General features: G+C 39.1%; 2 protein-coding genes across 2 annotated transcripts; one reads left to right on the top strand and one right to left on the bottom strand.

Annotated features, from left to right (window-relative positions):
- Nucleotides 1-764: 764 nt before the first annotated feature.
- Nucleotides 765-11,937, top strand: sae1 (SUMO1 activating enzyme subunit 1). The gene is made up of 9 exons (XM_058413238.1): nucleotides 765-1,132; nucleotides 1,553-1,664; nucleotides 1,781-1,954; nucleotides 5,307-5,452; nucleotides 5,545-5,644; nucleotides 5,725-5,830; nucleotides 9,707-9,851; nucleotides 9,947-10,016; nucleotides 11,576-11,937. The coding sequence occupies exons 1-9, from the start codon at nucleotides 1,032-1,034 to the stop codon at nucleotides 11,666-11,668; spliced, it is 1,047 nt and encodes a 348-aa protein (XP_058269221.1). The 5' UTR covers nucleotides 765-1,031; the 3' UTR covers nucleotides 11,669-11,937.
- Nucleotides 11,938-14,113: 2,176 nt separating this feature from the next.
- bbc3 (BCL2 binding component 3) lies at nucleotides 14,114-21,927 on the bottom strand. Its single transcript, XM_058414492.1, has 4 exons — nucleotides 21,510-21,927; nucleotides 19,937-20,191; nucleotides 18,578-18,786; nucleotides 14,114-16,300 (listed from the first exon to the last, which is right to left on the bottom strand). Exons 2-4 carry the CDS (start codon nucleotides 20,175-20,177, stop codon nucleotides 16,205-16,207), a joined length of 546 nt encoding a protein of 181 aa, XP_058270475.1. The 5' UTR covers nucleotides 20,178-20,191; nucleotides 21,510-21,927; the 3' UTR covers nucleotides 14,114-16,204.
- Between the last annotated feature and the right edge of the window lie 1,302 nt (nucleotides 21,928-23,229).

The following is a 23,229-nucleotide window of genomic DNA, read 5'->3' as shown; positions in this document are numbered from 1 at the left end:
CATGTTTTTTTACTCAAGCTTCTGTAGACTAGCCTTCAAGGACTACAAACGAGACACTTGCTGCCTTGTTCATTTTTATTGAGCATTGCATAGTCAGTTTTCAACAGATCTATGGCTGTCATATTGAACGTTTAACATAGTTAAGCATGCAACACTGAGTCCTCTGCACTTATTTCATCAATATATCAAACATAAACTCCAGTACATCAGTATTCTTAAGGATAAAAGGTTAAAACAAAAAAAAGTTCATAAATAACCCAATACTCACATGCAGTATGCATATCCTTATATAATATTCACATATAAAAAGCTGTTATTTTATTATGTATACCTCCCTTATACCCATATTTACTGGGCACTCTGTCAGGTTCCTCTGAATTTCATTACTGAGAGTAACTCATTTGTTGCAAGCACAATTTGGGCTCTGGATCCACCTGAGGCTCTATACTTCTTGGTTGTAGCTTTTCCTGTTGTGATCCACTTTCTGCTTTGATGGATAGTTCCACATGCATACATTTTTCTATCCCACTATTTAATGTCACATAAGGGGAAAAGGGTTTCCTACTGAGGTTCTTCTCATGTTCCACATGTAATCTCAGTGAGAATCTCCTCGTCTTTCTTGCGTCTTTTTTTTTTTCATTAGGTATCTAAGTCTCTATACAAATACAAAAACGAACCATTTGACAGTAAGAACCGGTTGCTACTGAGCTGATTCCTATGATTTGACTCACTGAATAAGGACTCGTTGGCATTTCTTGTACTCCAACGAGTCTGATAATGTGAGGGACAACGTGTTAGTGCATCATCTTGTACAGTTAATGATTTATGTTGTTATTATTAGCCTTAACTCGTTATTTACTGGTTATTAAATGTTCCGCTGTAACCCACACGTCATCATTATGCGCCCTTTTGAATGAGACCAAGCGGGAGAATTTGTCGCATTGAATGGGCAGCCGGAAAATTGTACCGAAAGCGACTTTGTTTAATCTGAGCATCCGAAACATTCAGGATCATTTCTGAACCTCATTGAAATGATTGATACAATCGAAAAAGACGACAATATCATAAGTGAGGAAGAGGCAGCTCAGTATGACCGACAGATTCGGCTCTGGGGTCTGGATGCACAAAAAAGGTTTGAGATCTGCTAGCTAGAGAAGTAGCTAAGCGGCTAACTTGCTAATAAATATATGAACTTGTTTCTCGGATAATTCCTGATAAAAATGCGCGCATTATATATTTGATATTTGTGTGCTGCTGTGAAGTGCTAATTAACGTTATCCATATTCATCTGATCTGTAAAATCATCTTAAAACTCCGGATTGTCCAAATCCTATAATACAATTAGTATAAAACGTTCTTATGTATTGTTCGAGTTCAATGCATTTAATAAGAGCACTGATCCATTAATGGTGCACCAGAAGTAAAATTCCATGCAATAAAGCATTCACGACACATCATTTATTAATGTTAGACTTATGTTTTATAATATTAATTAAAAAAAATCAAAGAATACATGTCTAGCAGCTAGTGACATGGAGGCTGTCTCTCTCAGGCTCAGGGGTTCTCGAGTGCTGCTCGTTGGACTCAGAGGACTGGGTGCTGAAGTGGCAAAGAACCTTATTCTAGCCGGAGTGAAAGCACTCACTCTGCTGGACCACGAGCAGGTATGACTATCTTCATCAAACACTTCCCACTTATTGGAAGAATCAAATTCTGTGATCATTACTATAATAATTAATGCTGCATCCAGCTAAGTACTAATCATGACATTCGTATTCAGGTTACTGAGGAATCGAGACGAGCTCAGTTCCTCATACCGGTGGATGCAGATGGTCAGAATCAGGCCCAGGCTTCTCTGGAGCGAGCCCAGTTCCTCAATCCAATGGTAGAAGTAAAGGCTGACACAGATCAAGTGGAAAGCAAATCAGACGACTTCTTTCTTCAGTTTGATGCAGTAAGTGTCTAAAAGAGCAGTCAGCATCGCTCAGTTTGCATGCTGACAAGCTTCTTAATTATTAGTGGTACTTTCAATAGTAGGTTTTCTATTTATTTATTTTCTTGGAGTTTTGTACATAACTAAAATCTTCTTCAGTGTTTTTTACATTATCGTGATGATTGTTAAGGGTCTACTGTTGTAAATAAATAGTCAGTCAATCCTTCATGGATTTCTTTGGGGATTGTTGTGGCCAAAAAGGCTTGATAAAAGCAATACCGAAATATCAAATGTGCTTTTGAGCTTTTTTTTTTGCTTTTTGCACAGGATTCTTCTTTTAAACACCACCAGAGAAGACACTATTATAGCTTTACACACGTTTTATGAATATGAATTAAAGAGGGCTTTGGCTTAATGCGCATTATGATGTCAGAAGTTTGAATCCTAATAATGCTCACAATCTCCTAATGGCAGAGTGAATGCTTTTTAGGGGCTTTGACACATTTTTTATCCGTTTATGGCATTATTGACTGTTGTGGGCCATGAAGTTCATTTATCTCTTGAATTACAGCAGCTATAAACAGTCTTTCTTCTACGTGCCTCTATTTTTTCTGATTTGAAGTTGATGAGACAAAAAACAGCTTTCCAAGTTGGCAAGCACAAAGTCGACTGTCTTAAAGTTTCCTTTAGAAGTAATCTCACTGAATTTTACAAGGCACTGACTCTGGAGACTCCCTCTACAAATGATAAATTCACACTGTGGTGGAGTTACAATAATCTAAACAGAAAAGAAAAACACATTAATATAAGTCCATGATTTGAATTACGACTGCCCTGTTTTTTGTAGGAAATTATTTAATTAGACTTCTGAACAACCAGTTTTGAGAATTCATCAACACTCTTGTAGATAAACATTCAAGTCTAGTAGTTAATGTTTATGACTGTATAAGCAAGTTTTGTTCTAGTGAGGGAAGAATGGAAGACTGTGATTAGAATAATACACAAAGCTTTTAGGTCCTGTTCTCCTTATGGCCAGTAGGTGGTGTAATAAAGCCATGTTATTGCTGTTGTTCATGGTAAAAGATGCTTGGGTATTACATAAAAAAAATCATGATGTTTTTCTGATGAATCGGAATTGTAAGACATTAAACCCCTGCATGGTGACATAAATAAATAACAGAAACAATAGAATCGTGGATTTTATAATAATGTCTGTGTTAACTGGAGACAATAAGCAGCTACCTTATTAATGTCCAAGCATGGACGAATAATGCTGCCCATTCCTCGGAGGATCATCATTGTTTTGCTTAGAAACTGGACCTTAGCCCATTCTTGTTTATCACCGAATCTGTCAGCATATGAATGTTCAAAGCTCAGATGATCTGCCTCCCAGCCTGTCTGCGTTTGCGAGCCTGGGAGTTCTCCCAGTGGGAGTACTAGTGAGAGTTTATAAGGAGGGGAAGAGGAACGTTGTGAGGAGGGGGTTCATTATAGACAGTGTTGCTCTTTTATCTGTTTCCACTGATATTTCAAAGTGATATATGAGGGGAAAAGGCTGGCATGCTTGGGAGAGTGTTTTGGATGCATGCCTCTTGTAGTACATCAATGATACTATGATTGACAGCTTTTACTCAAGGGATACGTTGTCTGTGTTGATGAACTCAGTTTGCTCTGTTGGTGAGCAAGAACGCTAGTTCATATGCTACTTCCTTATCCTTATAATGACTAATGTGGCAAAATCAGTTTCACTGTTTTTCAAGGACAATAATGTTTACTCAAAAATCATGACAGCTTGCCGAGCCGGTCATGTCAGATCAATATTCCTTTATTTTCACCTTTTAACTTCACTAGAAATTGTTGCCTCATTACATCATGGCAAAAAGGAGGAAATACCTGTTTTTATTTGTTGACAAAAACTCTTTATGGTTGGACAGTGGCAGAACATGATGGAGCAGCATGTCCTCAAAGCTCCTGGGTTATGTACTTCTTTTCTAAGAAGTGTTATCAATAGTCCATGTTGATTTACATAATGTTTTTACAACGTTTTGGAATCCTTGCAGATTCAACGTTCTGCGTCCATAGTTTATCAGTTAATGAGTGCAGTGCTGATGTCCTCGCTAGCGAGGTAAATGACAATCGTGTGGCTGTAAACAACCTTCAGTCTCAACCGATTAAGTATGTACTTGTAGGAGCCACCCAGTGTCTTCAACCTGGCACTGCGTATATCAATATCCAAACAGTAAGTAAAGTGCTGGGTATTTCATGTAAACAGGCTTATCATCAATACAGAATGGGAGGGTACAAGGGTTGGTGTCTTGGATAAGATGGACCAAGCTTGCTGGTTAGATATTCAGAATATTATAAACAATTGGCTGCCTGGGAAAACCCTTTACACAGTCAAATTTAGAAACTAATAAAATAATATAAAATATAAAAACATTATGAAAACTGTTCCTAATTATAGTTATAGCTTTTGCGTGTCATTCAATCAAGTTAATGTTTGGTTACTAACAAAAGTGTAAACGCAGTAAGTTGCAATTAAAGACTCCCTCCCTCGCATGCCTCTGTATTTATATCCTAATCTAAATATAGAAAAGCAGCATCACTGCATTTAGCTGTCATTTGTATTGAACGTCCAAGTGCTTTTCTTGTTTTGATGATGTGATGGCACAGGAATGTCACAGACTTGTAACAGATTGTATTTGATTACAAACTGATTCGCAAAACGAAATGGTTTATGTCCATTTTGCTTTGATTTGTAAATATCCAGCATCATAGTGTGTCATTCATAGTGTGAGGAATAGAAACAACTAACAGATCTTAGATATTAGTCTGACTGTTTTTAACCACTGTGTTGTTAAACTGGCTCCGTACCGAACATTACCTTTGCAGACATTAAAAACAAGACATTTAAACATCACAGTGCTAAACAGTTTTATATATAGAATTGTTTTCCTAAAATAGAAAATGTAAAAGTACATTAGTAACATAAATTCAGAAATTTTATTTCCGGATTCAGGCTCAGCAACATAAGATGGGTTTTCCACAACCTCCACACATCTAAGAATAGACTCCAGGAACCTTATTCATCTGCCTTTTTTTTATTTTATTTTATTTTATTTTTAATTTTTTTATTCAGCAGCTATTTAGAGCAGATATTTGGAATATGGATCCGACTCACATGAACTGATCTGTAGTCAGAAAAAGACCTCATTAAGATGAAGATTCTGTTTGAAAGTTGCAGTCATTTACATACCTCTAACACATTCCTGATACAGCGGAGATGTGGATTTCACAATAGAAATGAAAACTGAATCATTCCCGGAGATGGGAAAATTTGATAATTGTTGTTAATTCTTTCTCGTCCTCCTAGGTGTGTCTGACAAGATGCTCCAGGGACATGATGGTGCGTGTGGACCAGCTTTGTGCCGGCAAAAACATTAAAGTCTTCTGTGGTGATGTCTTTGGTTACCATGGATACATGTTTTCTGACCTGGGCTTGGAGCATCATTATGTGGAGTATGAGGCTCTTTATTGTCTGACAGTGACTGAAATCGGTAACTGAAATAATTTAGTGTATAGTGGTTTTGAGGTGTCTTTGTTTTCCTCAGAGAGAAACCAAAGGTTGTGAAGTCATCAGAAAAGACCAACGATGGCCCTGAAGTGAAGAAACCTAAAATTGATCCGAATGAGACTACCATGGTGAAAAAGGTGTGTTATCACGATTGTCTACTGTTGCTAGTTATTAATCATGTCAAGTTCTCCAATATCTTTTTTCTTTTTGATTGCAGACTGCCAGTTTCTGCTCTCTAAAAGAGTCTCTAGAGGTTGACTGGACGACTGAGGAGGCCAAACGCAATCTCAAACGCACACCACCAGATTACTTCTTACTACAAGGTTCTCACTATATATATATATATATATATATATATATATATATATATATATATATATATATATATATATATATTATATAGGCACTAGGTGTGGATATATATATCCACACCTAGTGCCTTTACAAGAATGGTTTGGAAACAGTCAAAAGTGCGCCTCTTGTCATTGACTTTAATGTAAACAATGGGCCTCATTTGTCAATCTTTTAGCTTTGAGGCTTTTTTCCGTGGGTCAAACCGAACAAAAAATTCCTGCCAGAGTTAACAAAGTTTTAGTAACAGATTTTCTTCATGCTCACATGCAGATGTTCCTGAATGTCAACCACATGAAAATTACAAAAGATATTTACAAGAATAAGACTGATTTTCATTTAGTAGCACAGACAAAAGTCTGTAAACAGCAAAAATAAGAGTGTCTTTTAGAAAAAGCATGTGTTAAATCTTCCAGTACTGCAGCCATTGCAGCTTCATACCATAGAGACACACAGGGGGAATGTTCATGAGTGTGTCTAAATTAATGCATAAGAAGGCTAACTAAGCTTTGATTTGATCAACCTTAAATCATAGACAGTCCCCTCCAAAATTATCAGAATGGCAAGGACAGTTTATTTGTTTTTTTGTGTTTGAGATCAAAAGATACACTATATTACCAAAAGTTTTGGGACACCCCTCCAAATCATTGAATTTAGGGGTTGGGCTTGGCCCCTTAGTTCCTGTGAAAGGAACTCTTGCTTGGTATGCTTCAGCATACCGCGACATTTTGGACAATTTCATTCTCCCAACTTTGTGGGAACAGTTTGGGGATGTGCACAAAGAAAGGTCCATAAAGACATGGATGAGTGAGTTTGGTGTGGAGGAACTTCACTGGCCTGGCCTGTCCTGACCTCAACCGAATAGAACACCTTTGGGATGAATTAGAGCGGAGACCTTTTCGTCCAGCATCAGTGCCTGACCTCACAAATGTACTTCTAGAGGAATGGTCAAAAATCCCTTTTTTAAACCTTGTGGAAAGCCTTCCCAGAAGAGTTGAGCTGTTATAGCTGCAAAGGGAGGGACAAGTCCATATTACATTCATATGCATGTAAAGGCAGATGTCCCAAAACTTTTGGCAAGATAGTGTATGAGTGTTTATAATAATTTCAGTTTTTATTTACTGGTATTTATATCTAGATGTGTTAAACAGCAGAGAACATGGTGTGTTTTTCGTATCAGACCACCCAATTTTTAGAAGAGCAAAATTATAGGAACAGATAGGTCTTTATAAATTTATAATTCTAAAATTATAATTGAGTAAATAACACTGAATATTTGGTTGCTTGCAGTAACTGCATCAAGCCTGTGACTCATTAATGTCAACAATTTGTGATGCTTTTACCACAGCCTCTTTCACCCGATGTTTATTTTGGAACTCTCCCTTCAGTCTCCTCATCAGGAGGTGAAATGCGTGCTCAGTTAGGTTAAGGTCAATATCAAATTGTACATTAATTTTGCATGTTTTTAACGATTCTCATATTAAATACTTGTTTTTTTAATACATTATTAAAAGTAAATTTCTGTAAAAAAAAAAAAAAGGCATTATGATGAAATACTGCTCAAAGGACACATTTTGATCCAATGAATATTTTTTATTCAAACAAATTTGGAACAAACCCCTGAACTAGAGTATATGTGATAAATTATTATTAGATGACTAATATTGTCAACTGTAAATAGTAGTTTCTTTATTTTGTTTAAAATACTTTCTTTTATACCACTACTTAGAAACAGTTAGATAGAAGATCTACAAGGAAAAACATTTCTGAAAGTGTCTGGTTCAGTAGCTGTACAAAGTATAATAGTATATTAAACAATATAATTTTAAAATAAACAGAAATGAATAATAACTATAATTTGTGAATGAATCTTCCAGTAGCCCTGTATTTTTCCATTGTTTATACATGTTTCCAGGGCACAGCTTTCAGTATAGACCACGCCCACTTCTGGTTTAAGTCTGACTATGAAAACCTATGAAAATGTGTGTGTGTATATATATATATATATATATATATATATAATATAATATATATATGTATATATATATATATATATATATATATATATATATAATATAATATAATATAATATAATATATATATGTATATATGTTACACCCCCTTGAGTATCCATGTTAACCTCATTTTTGGATTTCTTCAGCTCAGTGGTGCATTACTTGCAAAAAAATATTTTGTGTGGAAATGAAATGGAAGCAACTTTTTAAAACCTGTTTTTCTGTACATTCAGTTCACACATCTCTAATTATAGAAACCGACAAAATAATGCTAAATGTGCGGTTATGCTGTGCTGGTTTCATTGACAACACTGTCTGCTCTGAATCTTTTTTTACAAGCTCACCTGGCACTCTCAAAGAGGACAGCTCATTTTTCATCACGGTTGTCCATGACCAGTCATGTGCAGTGACTTTAAAACTGAAAACACTGTCCGCCTTTCTTAAAGCACAGATCACTAAAAAAAGCTTCTGAGTGCTCCAGTGCCTCACATATAGTTATGAACTAATGGAAACAAAAACAAACCCTATTTGTGTGTTGAAGCATTTAAAGGTTAGCAAGTACATTAGAGCACTTATAAATGGCACGTAACGGCTGAGCTGCTTTTGAGGAAGAACTGTTTCCTCCATGTTATCTCACTGATTTATCTGAGGTTATGTCAGCTCTCTGATGGGGTTCTGAGACAGATGATGTGCCACTGATTTGAATCCTTTCTACCCCTCAAGCAAAATCTGATGTAATTTCACAATGCACTGGGGAGCAGAAAGCAAAAGCCGAACTGGTCTCAATGTAGTTTGTACTCTTTTAGATTTAATATGAATTAGTCTCACTTACTATACTGTACTATATTTAAAATTTATTAGTCGAATTTAGGTATTACTTTTGAATAGAAAGAAAATAATAGGTTAGAAAAATGGATGCATGAGAAGTTAACAGTTTGAGCTTTTATACTGAGTTTTATTATTCTAGCTTTAAGTTTATCCAAATTGAACAGTTCTAGAAGGATAGAAGAGACTGAATACAATACATTTATGGACAGATTTGAACTTGGTGTAAGTATTAGTCCTTTAGTGGCTATTTAAGTGGTTTTACCTTGAAGATTGTAGCAGTAATAATCAGAGATAATTAAAATGCTGTGCAGACAATGTACTTGTTTGGATTTCATGTTGATCAAGCTTGATATTTTTGGCCAGAACAGTATGGAATACAACCAGAAACGAAACAGAATGAAATAGAAAACTCAATAATGTGAGTTCGGTCAATCTGGTTGTAGTGCTTCTGGATTTCTTCATGGGATTTTTTTTTTGTTCTGAATATGAACCTGTGAATTTGTGTCGGAAAGGAATTAAACTGGAGATGTAAGATAAATTTAAAAGGGCAGAGAGTATAGCTTTTGGCACACCTAACTGGAAACATATTAGTAGTCTATCTGGAAACATTTCATGGAGATGTGTCTAAAAGAAATAATGTTTCCTTGTTGCATGATGGTATTTGTGGTTGACTTTGTGCCTGGTGGAAATTCAGTGTGCTTCACCTGATGGTGTGGTGAGTGGGTGGTCAGAAAGTCAGTTTCAGTGTTTGGCAATGTTGCATGGGGATGAGTGATTACGTAATACCTGCCAAAGATCCTCCAGCAATCTTCAAATTTATTCTCATTTTTAGATTAGCTGCATATCTTTTTCTGTAGCAAACTACAAGTGAAACTGTTGAAAGTTAATGGCCCTGTTTAGAAAATCACAACTTTCTTTTTCACAACCTAACTCAAACATTGCCCATCAATGCTCTGTTGTTCTCCTGGCAGAAGTTCTCACTACATCTTTTTCTTTCTCCTCCAGTATTACTGAAATTCCGCACAGATAAAGGTCGAGACCCTCATCCAAGTAGCTTTGCTGAGGACTCTCAGCTGCTCCTGCAGATCAGAGATGATCTCCTAGAGGCTATGGGGGTCAATCCGGAGCTGCTGCCTGACAGCTTTGTCAGGTCCTAACTAACATTTCCAAAATTTATCATATCTTATATCTCATAGCTGTTTGAGTTATGAAAATAACATTAATGTACATGCTCTGTCTTTACAGCTACTGTTTTTCTGAGATGGCTCCAGTGTGTGCTGTCGTGGGAGGAGTTCTGGGTCAGGAAATAGTCAAGGTATGACCTGACACATCATTTGTTTATTTTTTTTATTCAGCAAAGTATGTGTACAGTTAAACCTGTTCATAAATCGAGCTTTCGGAAATTGCATGTTACTCAATTTTATCTTTGGTGTATGGATACAACCAAACTCGCATCAGATTAGTGTATAACATTTTAGCAGTGGTTTAGTTTCGATTATTGTAATATATTAATAACAACATGATCATGCCTCCACAACCAGGTCATCCATGCGTTCATTCCTGATCTCTCAAGAATGAGTGGTTGAATGTTTGTAGGAATTATATGGAATCATTGTAACCACCAAATATAGCGAGTGGATTTTAGATCCATACAGGTTCAAGGTCATAGCAAGTTTAGATTTGTGAAATAGATTTTGTGTAAAAGCTTTCTTCCTTCTTGAAGGGGATTTAAAGGGTATTTCACCAATGCATATCAGTAACAAGTAGAACTAGACTTGTTAGCGGCAGAAACATTCCCAATGATGTCAACTTTTTATTTCAAGCGTCCTGAGATTTCCAAGACGGTGTTCTTGCAGACACAAAAAGCTCGGTAAACGGTAAAAAATTTCCCTTCTCAGTTTCCTTGTTATTCTCTTGGATAACTGTAGTCTGCTGAACACTTTCATTTTATAGACTCACTACAACGTCACCTGCATTAATATATATGGGGGTAATTTGGGTGTGTCCTACACATGACATGTAAATAAGGGTTAGTGAGTGACCGTGTTTAGTGAAGGATGAAATCATTTAGACTCATTCATATTTACCTGCATTAAAAAAAAAGGCTTAAAAAGAGATTGCACCAGTGTCAGCCACCTGTCTTTTATAGTCGATGTTCACTGACTCTTTAACTCTTTAGCTAATTGGAAACCATAAAAACCCTATGCCCCTATACAATGGAACTTTCATGAGCCGTGAAGGTGGTTTTCCTGATAAGGGTCTGTTTCAGGCATATGGCATCTGCCTTCCCCATTGGAATCTGGCAGTATATGGAAAACCTTTTAGGTGCCGACACTTTTTAAATGCCAGAATGGAAAAGGTAACATTCCGGTCAGTGGAATCCAATTCCTGTCAGAAATGTTGGCATAAAATCCACAAATGGTTTAAAACTGTCCTTGAAACCCCACCTACTATTGTTCATGTTTGTGGTTGTGTTAAATTTGATACACTTTATGTTTACACAGAAGGCTGGTAAAGTACTGAGTCAGATTAGTGATGTAATATAAAGATGTACGTGCCTGATTAAGGTTGACCTCATCATATATTCTATAATTTGCTGGAGTCAGTTGAAGAAGCCTAGTGGAGCGTGTGAGTGCGGTGGATACAATTCTGGCTGGGCAAGCCTTTGCACCCACATGGTGGTGGTGGAGAGAAGCCAGGCTGTCTCGCCATCTCCTTGCATGATGAAACAGGCTGTAACTCACACATGGTCTTTTGCTGTCCCTCATACATCAACCACAAGTACCACAGCCGCCAATGCTTTACTGTGAAAAGCCATTAGCAGCCATACCACACTGATGCTGATGCACATTTTGGTTGTGTGTGTTAAAACAGGCGCTGTCCCAGAGAGATGCCCCGCACAGGAACTTCTTCTTTTTTGATGGCCTGAAGGGTAACGGCATAGTGGACTACTTTGGAGCCAAATGATCATCTAGAAGACCAAGGACAAGTGGACAAAATGTAGGCACTCAAAGACCTTTTCAGTGCTGCAAAAAAAACAAATGTTTTGAACAATAAGCACTCCTTTGAGGAGCTCAGGCAGTGTCATTATTTTTTGTGACTTTATACAGTCTGTAGGCGTACACACATGTTTTTTCTGCCTGCAATTATGATAAGATTGCAAAGTTGCATGGCAAATGTTGTTATTTCCCATTTTGTATCGAAAAGTTTCAAATAAATACATCTCTTTTGGATTACATGGGCAGTGTATGTGCTTCTGTATGAGAAGGGTTTGAAATATTCTTTATCTGTTTTATTATCTGGTCATTCGCACGTGTGTGTTTGTGTATGAGCAAGAGTATATCTAAGTGATTACACAGAAATTGTGCTGGATGGCACAACATGGCAGTTGATTTTGAAGAGAAAAAAGTGTGAAAGTAAAGTCAAGGTGAGTTCAAGTGTATGTATCAAGACCATCTGTGGTTGGATAACTCATTTATGACCTTGGCTGAGCTATTTTCAATGACGTAGTTTGGCACAACAAACTGGGTGACTCAGCAGCATAAGGAAAACAATAAATGTTTTGATCTGGAAGTTTTTCCCCCTCACTTAGTGTCTGGTCTGTCCAGTCTGGTCTGCTGGAATTCCAGACAAGATGGTTAAAACCAGCACTGTCCATTGTCAACTGTTAGCAGTTGGAACTCTGCTGGAGACATGCAAAGTAAACGATTAAGAAGCTAGATTGACCAGAAACATGTTTTGAACACCAGAAACCTGTAGCTGTGGTTCATTCTGCCCAACACTGGAACAGGATACACCAGTTAATCAGGTGCTGAGGAGGAGTGGCATCAAGACACAACTCTCTTGTCTTTTACACAGACATGACACTTAATGAAATTATAGGTATCACAGATGGGTCAAACTGTCATGTGTTAACATCTCTTATTTTCTCCAATCTGGACTTTGATCTGTTTAGTCTGGAGCAGTGACATGGGAGAAGATATGATGGCTATAGACTGCTCTTTGTACTGTAGGACTGATGCTGATGAGTTCATTGCATTCTAGCTGCGTGGCAACTACTACCGACAGATAAATAAACATAATGTTCGTTTTCTTTGGTGAAAGGACGCATGGAAAGGGGAAAGTCAAGGCCATAGGGGACGCTGACTATGTAAGATGTGCTTTTCCCCGGTTAAAAGAAAGCAGGATTAATTACCAACATAGCCCCTCAACGGCAACCTTGATGGTCCCTTTCCCGTGTGGTGCTCGTTGCTCTCTACAGTCCGTTTCCCCTGGCTTTTAGTAAAGCAGCCAATCATTTCCCTGTCACCAGACCTAAAGTAAGGAAAGCTAACCTCTGATTGGCCCAGGTAAGGAGCATTATAATTCTGTTTTTTCCTCTTTCAATTTCGTGTGTAGGCCCAATTATTACTGAACTCATTTGCAGGCAACAAAACAAAACAAAGCCCTTGTTCTTAGAATGTCACCCTCTCAGCTGTACAGTGCATAAACAAAGCAGTAATGGTTAAAAAATGAGATCATGTATGAGGAAATGAATGCATAAAAACCCACAGACTGGATTATTGACCAGCCATTTGCTCATGGAGTAAATTAACCTGTCTTTCCTGTTTAAAATGTCTGTTCATACTTTCCACATTGTTACACATCAATAAATACAAACAGTATATAACTACATTATATAAGCGTTATTCTTGGTGTTATTGACTAACACCTCTAGATGGTGTAATAGCTTACTAATTCCTACAGGACAGTGATCCTGATCCTAAATGAATGCTAAATTAACTAATCTAAACTAATTTTGTCTGTCATGTGATATTAATCATGGTGTTTTTAAGCACATCACTCAAAAATACTGTCATATTTCTTTTTATTTTAAAAAGGCAAAGGGGGAAAAAACATACCAAAATTCATATAGAAAATCGATAGAAAAAAGTCCAAACAGCAAAATGTACAAGGCTAGAAAATGAGATTGACATGAGATTGAGTGCAGTGTGATGTTCACAGTTCACACTTAAGGCCTTTCCCTCAGGAAGAGAGTGCATCAGAGAATACACCTATCCACAAGAAGCCACACACTGTCCACAGGAAGTGGTATACACCACTGCTTTACACAGGAAATCATAAGACAGGCAGTCACGAGATCACTGGTACTCAGTATGCTCAGAAATACAGTACAGTACCCACGTGAATAAAGAGGACCAAAAAAGGAGAGTGCTAACAAGGTTTTCACATGGTTTAACCACAGACATCGCATATGTGGTTGGATAGATACACGCCTATGAACTCATGTGAGAGCAATGGCAACATGCAAGCAATCTAACAGAAGGCCCCAGAGGGTCACTGTTCAAAGACAATGAACCTACATATTGAAACTTTTGTCTTCAAGTAAAATAGGTCTGGCTCAGTTTCTTCCATAATGTTATTGCAGCAAAAATCACGACCATTAATTAAATTACAGCAGAAATACATTTAGCATGTTTTGCTTCTTACTTCTTTGTAGTTGTGTGTAATTGTTAATACAAATACATACAGTATAATTCTTAGAGAACTACTAAGCTTTATCTCCATGCTCATTCAATCTGGTTGATCTTTACAAGCCTTGTTTACAGGTCATACAAAATCTTCCTAAATAATTCATGAAAATAACTTTAGTTGAGCTTATCATTTTTTAAACCCAACAGATTAGTTACTCCTCACTAAGAACCAAGCATAGAAATGGACAGAAAAATAAATTCCTCATCTTTTGTTTGTCAGGATAGAGATTTGTAATATTTCTGAGGGGAATGTTCACAAACTAAACCTGTTTTAATATATTGAGGCTATCGGATTTCCAAATCTAGATCCGTTTGTGAACATATAAATAGTTCTTGGATTTAAATTTGTTAACCTCCCTGCTTTGGTCCATACAACGTTCAGGAAAACATAAATCTGACATACAGCTTTCAAACAAAAAACAAGGAACTGTTAAGTACTTTAAATTTCACCAAAATATACACGGTACACCGGGATAAGAATAGCCAGTTCCTTCTAAGCCTTGCCTGTTGCCATTTTCTCCCAAAAATATTTACATACAAGTTCATTACAAATATTAACACTGCTACCCAGCCGTTTGGACAGCCTGTGGTCTGGCAGATCCACAGAGCTTCCGGCCTCGATTCTATGGCCTCCATTGGAGGTGATCAATCTTTGAAATGAGTGGTGAATGTCGTGTTCCAAAGTGTACATGCAGGTGGGAGCACCAAGGCACTGACCCTTTACCCCACCACCCACCCCACCCCAAACACCGTTCACTGACTGCCCCTGCTAAATCAAGCACATGTAGGTTTTTAAAGGGTGATGTAAGGCACATTCACCACACTGGGATCGCTGTAGAGGAAGCGTGTGGTACTGAAAGGCCCGTCTGTCTCTGTCGCCTGAACGTCTCTTATGCTGATAGTCTCGTTTAGTAGTGTCCCTTTTCCCTGTGCTGTGACGCAGTATTGCTCTGTAAGGCAGCTATGAGCAGATACAGCATTTCAGTGCCTGAGGTACAACCCATCCATTCAATTAGTGCTTTCTGGAGACCTGGATTTTGGCATTTGGTTTTGAATGCTTGTCATACTTGGATGTGTGTTGACCCTGTGTTCACACTAACTAGGGCACAAGATGATGATGCTTACAGTCTGTCGTATATGTGCATACACGCCCAGCTTCTTTAGGTTCTGATAAAACATAGTAGGAGCTAATGCATAAACGTACGCCTAGTGTCGTTATTTTTGTTTAATGCTTGTATTTGATGTTTTTAGTGCCAAATATGGTTGAATGAGGGAAGAAAAAATGACATTTTTTATAGAAGAGGTTTGGGGGAGAATTAATTGCACATGGAACAAAATTCTTCCAATGAATTTTTACTTCATTTTACTGGGTAATTGCTAATTTGCTTATAATTGAGAAAATATATTTAATGCTGCTCTGTTTTGGAGATTACTGCTCTCTATAATATGCTCACAGAGACTGTTCCTCTGTTTCTTGCTAGTGTAAACACAGGGTTGAGAGTGAAACAATGTAATTTAGTTCATAATTACAAATGATCTATATTGGTGAATTGGCCACTGTCTAAACTCACTTTTTGACACATTTGTTCCCATCATAGATTTTCTAAGTACCCAGGCCTTCAGGATGGTCAAAAAAACGTTTTTGTTTTTTTTTCCTAAAAATAAACAAGTGTCCACCAGATTGTGCTTCACAGCGTCACAGATCTAAAGAGGCACAAAAGCATTTCTCCCCCTTAACATGCCCCCACACTGACATACACTTCAGTCACTTGCTACATGAAACTCCTCCCAAAAGAGACAGAGAAAAAAAAACATTATACAACATATACAATTGAGAAACAACACAAACAAGAAAACAAAAAAAAATCCACAGTGCATTCTGGGCCTGCAGAAATGTCCCCGAGCCAGTGCAGTAGATTAGAGTATTGGGGAGCGCCGGCACTCCCCGCAGTGCCAAATACCCGTCCATTTATCTGAGCTGGTAGAGGGTGCTGATGGTGTCAGCCAGGAAGGCGACCAGGCCGCGGTACAGGCCTCTCCAGTTCTGCCACTGCGCGCCCTCATTCTGAAAAACATACAGAATGTGATCGTGAATGGATGTAAGCTTAAACACAAAATACCTTGAACACTATTATTAACATACAGTCAGAGGTCATGCCAGAGTGATAACAACATAGCGTGTGGTTAACATCTCATTAGTGTGCGCTTATGCAAAACTGTAAACCTCAGCATAAATTCAAAAGTTAAGCTATTTTTAGCCAAATCTTTTCTCTACTTGAGTGACAGCTTGACATCAACAACAAACAAGCACTTGACAATCACATAAACTTGGCTAGCCAAGCAATACAGATGTACAAAAAACAAATCTGTTATGTCCCTGGCCATGTTTGTGTGAACAATGTGAAAGAACAAGACGGCAACAAAGAGAAAGTGATCATGTGTGTCTGAGTATCAGACGCGAATGTTTGCGAATCAGTCCCTGTCAGACAATGTCTGCAACAACAGTCTGGTGAGATGCTATTCAACAACTGCTGTGAGTCATCATCTAAAAATAACTCTCAGAGAGGAGAGATGAGAAGTCAGGCAGTTAGTGAATAAGTGACAGATCACTTCTATAGTCCCTGAAAAGTGGCACTGAAATCACTAGAGCATGTACAGAGGGGGAAGAGACGTGTGCAGCGTGTAAGTAATTACACAGTGACCGGCCAGTACAGAGGTCATGTGAGAACACAGGAGAAGCAGACAATTAACACGACACAACAGGTCATGAACTGCTACTACAGCCCAGTTGCCACAACAGAGTCCACCCTATCATTATAACATTAATCGCTCTCCAGTTAGTAAACAAGCACATACTCATTAATCCTCCAAGTTACAGCTTCTACAACCGACAACCACTAATCTCTAAGCTTTACGAGCAAGCTAAAATCGTAAGACTCCTTGACTCCTTAACTTTCATTAATAAAGACTTGTGCAACGTAAGACATTTTACTATGTAGGCAGCACTGACTTCTAAATCAACTACAATAATTACTTTTTGTTCCAATATCACATACACACCAATTCTAGTGCTTATGTATATCTCCTTTAACAGCGTGTAAACAGTGCCTCTTTGCTTCAGTGTGCTTCCTTTCGGTGTTTTGTTTTGTGTAAAATTGCAGTAGTTTCCAGGAAGCAACAATAAGACCAGGAAGAAATGACCATACCGACGCACCTGTTACTGTCGCATGGAGGGTCGTTTGTAGGGAACAGTATCCCAGTTTGTGTATTGTTTTTATTAGACTGTGTGAGATAGACTGGTGTGTCAGCGAGGGGAAAATAATTAGTCTGAACATCAGTTGCAGAGTAGTGAGAGTGAAAGAAGTCAAGAGGTGCATTCTACAGCTACACTTCTAGCCCTGTACATACACACCCACATCCAGCCAGGTTGTTGTTCCCCTGCTTGAGGAAGTACCTATAATTTCTTGACTGGTCCTGAGTAAACAATGTTTGTGTCATGTGCCGTAAAAGCATCCTGGTATCAGAGTTCAGCGGAGCAACAAAACAAATCGTGCATGTGATTCCCCAAACAGCAGGTTCAGCCACGCAACATACCAGCTTTATGATGTATTACATTTGTACTCAGAACTGATTGTTTCTGTGATTGTGTGACAGTGCAAGTGAAAGTGTAAAAAAAAAAAAAAAAAGAAAAGAAAAAAAAGTGCACTGTCTGGGTACATGATTGTGAAGATGACCAACGTGTCAGTGTGCGTGTGTCAGTGTGTGTCTACTGGGTACATCTGTGTATTTCTGTGTGTGTACATACAAGGGTGTGTAGGCTGGAGCACTCAGCGAGTGCTGGAATAGTGCGGTGACATCATGTGTGTTTGTCTGAGAGGCGAGGAGAAGGGAGGAGGGGGAGTTGGTTTGCATGGGGGAGGGAGAGATTAGACTGTGTTTACTCCCTGCCTGCTCCAAAAGCTGAGTCCTCACGCGATACGGCAGGGAGATCGAGAGCAACAGAAAGACAGAGGCAGGAAGGAAGGAGAGCGGGAGGGGGGGGGGCAGGAGGGCAGAAAGCGAGAACAGGAGAGAGCGGGTGCACGAAAGAGAAGGAAGGCATCAGGTTCAACCACTACAGGAAATCTGACTCCAGTCACAACACTAGCCATGGTGAATACCACATTGATCCATTTACAAGAAAAGTCACTGGAGGCTACATGCACACACACACGCACACACTTGTACAGTTTCACAAACACTGTCACTGACACACATCACACCAATCACTGTTACACAAAACAAGGCCAGGGTTGGACTATATAATAGCAGCACAGCTACAGTACACAAACTGGATCCTTACCCTTCTCTGAAGGTAAACAGCGTTCATCTCATCTCCTATGGTTCTCAGCTGGACCGCCACTCTTCCCACCACTTGTTCCTCCTCCACGGACTCCTCAGCAGCTGCAGAGCCTCGGCGGCTTGATTGTGCAGAGGAACTACTGCTCTCGGGAAGGTGATCGGGCAAGGGCTGCTGCATCCTACTGGGACAAGACCTCTCCTGCTCAGTCCCTGAAGGATAGACAGAAAAGAAAAAAATCGTGGTTAGAAGAGTTCCATCTCATTCCATAAAGATTGGGGAGATTTTGTAAATATGATCGAGGCTCCTCGTTTTTTTGGGTTACTCAAACTTTATCATAGAGATGTACCATCCATCTCTGACGCAAGACATCTGTCCAATAAAAAGACATTATTTGGCAGGACTTTGCTGACCCAAGTAAACGAGCAACGAGCTTCAACAATCAGCACATCTTTAATCTTTGCCAAAAAATAATCCCTCAAACCTCCATAAATCTTCCGGCAGTAAAAGAATTTCAACAGGCTTCACGATCTGTGTAAAATCTAATAATCTGCTTAATCAAAGTTCAGAAATCAAGTGCCATCTTTAACTGTTAATAACTGTGTCACAAAAGAGTAACTATGCATTCTTAATGGTCTGATGCCTCGATTTAATTGAACTTGATTTATTTTCTTTACTAGCATGCACAAATAGCTCCACATTACGTGGAAATGCATGTGTGTGGGGCTGAGCTCTGCTAATCCTTCAAGCAGGTGACTGAACAGAGCGAGTAACACTGGGAGAGCTGTGGTGTTCTGGCTTGTTGCCAGGGTAACTGTAAGCCCATGCAGCCTGAGATGAAATGCAGCCATTGGTGGACAGGAACAAGGGCCGGGCGGTGATTGGATGGACAGTGTGTATGTGTGTTTGTGTGTGTGTGTTAGGGGGGCAGGCCAAAAGCCTGCAGCGTTTATAAAGGAGGTGCCAAAAGAGCAGCACCACAAGGGTTCATTTCAGGCTACAGCAGTAATGACGATGTGTGGAAATTTTGGACAGATATAGTGAATAATGACTGCTGGACCAAAACACTTCAAGACCGCTGCTCAGAGCAGTGCGGACATTCTGATACTGTATGTTGGGTTGTTCTCAGCAGGAAGCCACCTGTCCAGGGCAAGTTGCAACATGTCCTTTCTTCTAATGCATGCTCACAGAGGGGCAAAAACCACTTCCTGTCATCTTGAACACGAACCATAGTTATTGAACTTTTTTTTATTTTAGTAATGCTTGTCAAACACACTGCCAAGCATGCTGTAAAGCATTCTGTAGCCACATGTACAGATCACTTGCAGTGAAGTGTATAGGATAAATAAAGGGTGAAGGTACCTGAGCTGTCTCTGAGTGGACCTTCCTGTTGGGGGGAATTGGCCATGCTCACAGTGGCGATAACGGGTGCTGGTGCAGTGCTGCTGGTCTGAGTAGCCACAGTCCTGCGTCGTCTGGACTGCTGAATCAGCTGTGTGCCTCCAGTGGGCCAGGCATCCATACGCAACACCTCCATCCTGCAGGTCTGCGCCTGTGCAGGGCTCTGACTGTCCACCCTGCTGTCCGGCTGTGGCCGGGCCATGGCAAAAAAAGAGGCTGTAGCGAGCAGGGAAAAAATACTTAGAGGTGTGGATAATTTATGCACGTTACGTTAGCAAACATTTCATATCACAAATGATGGGACAAATTCAGCGGGGTCACTTCAAATATTCCTAGATTTAGTCTGTATGATGTGTAAAAAGCAATATGCACACCTTAACATTACAATGTTGTTTTGCCAAAACATATATATATATATATATTATAAAGAGTAATATGAAATCGCTACCATAACCCCTTGCTTGTATTGTTTTCAGGGGAGTTCATGTCTCTATTGGGGTTTTTGTTTCTCTACAAACAAAATGAAGATTAAAATCCACAGCCCAGCCCAATCAAAGACAAAATCAGCCAGCTTAATATACAAAAAAACACTAGTTTTGCATTAGAGAACAGATGTCTGCAATATACTTTTCGAATTTTGCTAAATTAACAAACTTTGTGTTGAATTAACAAACAAAATATGAAAATAATTCACTCCCCGTGTCTCAAGCCCATTGAATTTTACATTTAAAAAACGCAAGAAATGAAAAAATTATCTATTTATTTCCAAAACATTGTGCTTTTTTTTCTCTTTTGGCTGCCGACCATAGCGTAATGACCGCTAGGGGGCGAGCGCGAGCGGCGCGCCGGCTTGTTTGTAAACAAATCCGTGCAGGTAGCGGTAATCGTCAGCGCGCGCGCTTTCTCAACTCCAGCACGACACGTTTACACACAGAGAAACCATTAAGGGAAAAAAATCACGCTTCCAGGTGACACTTGAAAGTGAAATCTGCAATAAGACATTTCCAAGTTGCAACACTGCATGAGATGCATTTTTTTTTATCAGATTTTCGTTTAGACTGCCCGATATGGAAAATTTGAAGCGATGGAAAAGCAGATCATGGTTATTACACAGAGTACACGAACTAAAAAGAGTGTTGAAATAAGCAGGAAACTAATTTCCACTAAGGAATAAAAATGCCTTCACAACGAGGCCTAAGGTAATTTTTTTTAAAAACACGTTAATCGCGTGATCAGGTTTGTTGAATGATTGCGAAATGAGCGCGTGCGTCCATAAGACAGATCCAATTGCAATAATACAGAATAACTTTATGCCTTTGTAGAAACGACACGCTGTCCGTGCATTTTTACATGGAAATGCTATTCAGTCATGACTTGACAGCTTTCACAGACAGACAGTGGATCACCAGAGTATTAGACACCCCGGCCCAACATGATCAAAACATTAATAAACTAGTGAGCGCCGACACACAGCAGGATTACGCACGAGGACATCGCTAAAAAGGCTTGCAAACAATAATTCTATCACCCCTACCTGTAAAACTGTTGTTGTTGTTTGAGGATGTGTAGATAGTCCAGTTCTCGGTTGCAGCGTGCTGCTGTAGGACACTTGGTGTAGGACACTTGGTGTTTTTTGTTTTTGTTTTTTTTGCTTGGTCAATAACCGGTACCCTCGTGCTTCCCGCGCCACACAAACGTTATTCCTTGTTTTGTTTTGGTTTTTATCTCGCGGTTTGCTCGAGTTACAGAGTAAATCCGTTCATGACGCGTGCCGTTAATATTCCTGGATGTCAGTCTGATCCTGTGTGTGTGTGTGTGTGTGTGTGTGTCAGCGCAGAAGATGCGAGCTTCAATAATGACAGCAGCTCGCGCGTACTCCCGCGAAGTGCTCGCTTTGGCCACGCCCTCTTTCTGCATGTTCCATAACAAGTCCCGACATGCTCATCACACCGTCAACACCATCCCGCGCAACACGCTGTCACTTTCCCGCCCATGCGCGAACAAGTACCGCCTCCTGTGCCGGCATTGGCTGGAAGTTCACTGAGACGGATACATCGTCCTATCAGAGGGCCGCCTTTGACGCCCAATCCTGACACGGAGGTGGGTTTAGATTAGGAGTAGATTAGACAACAAAACAACCAGCGCAGCACCTTCTGACTCGGTTAAAGCCCTTTATTTATCTTTTTCCTTCATTGTTTGTTGCTTGTATCTGAATGTGCCACTGTGCAAACATACACTACTAGTTAAAAGTTTTTTTAACACCAGATGACTGTCAGATCCTAAGGAGACTCTAAATGCGTGCATTTGGAGGATAAAAGCAACCCTAATTTATTCCTAATGAGGGTCACGTGGATCTCCTGGAGCCTATCCCAGCACACATTGGGCAAAAGGCAGGGGTACACCCTGGACAGGTCACCTGTCCACATATAGACAGACAACCACACACACTCACTCCTATGGGCAGTTTAGACTTACCAATCAACCTAATGTACATGTTTTTGGACTGTCAGAGGAAACCAGAGTACCCAGAGTAAACCCACAGGGAGAACATGCAAACTCCACACAGAAAGGCCCCTACCTGTTCGAACCTGGGATTCAAACCCAGGACCTTCTTGATGTGAGGCAACAGTGCTGACCGCTAAGTCACTGTGCTGCCCAGCAAGGTTTTAAAATATAAAACATAAATACTGTATATAGTGTGCTGTAAGTGCCTGTTAGGGTGAGAAAGACTGTGGCCTTGCATTAGATCTGCATCACTTCAGTAAATAAAAGCATTTAATTTTTTAAAATTTACTACACGTTTTTCCATTAGCATTTCTCCATTAACATTTACATGCTCTGCACATTTCTACTGTGAAGAATTATTTTATTGTCAGTTGTTTTTCCTAATTAGAATATGGACGCTATTTTATTTCTCTTTCATTACTTTCTTTTTTTTAAAATCTAATATTACTTATATTTTTATTACACTTTACTGTATATTCTATATTTTTGAATGTATTTTGTATTGTCCTTGTAAATTAGGCTTGTTCCCCCCTTCTACCCTGTCGCTCTTGAGAGGAGTAAACAGAAGTAAGAATTTCATTGCACTAGTACATATGACAATAAAACTATTGAATCTTCAATCTGTCTCTGTTCATTTATTGCTTAGTTAGATTTTAGGGAATTTAAATGGGCAAATTTATTAGGTGTTTAAAACCTGGACACTGCTGCAAAAGATTGACCGTCTCCTAGTTTTTGTATGAAAAACTTTG

The sequence above is a fragment of the Hemibagrus wyckioides genome, linkage group LG17, assembly GCF_019097595.1.
Source record: "Hemibagrus wyckioides isolate EC202008001 linkage group LG17, SWU_Hwy_1.0, whole genome shotgun sequence".
Lineage (NCBI taxonomy): Eukaryota > Metazoa > Chordata > Actinopteri > Siluriformes > Bagridae > Hemibagrus > Hemibagrus wyckioides.
This window is presented reverse-complemented; position numbering and strand designations above follow the sequence as displayed.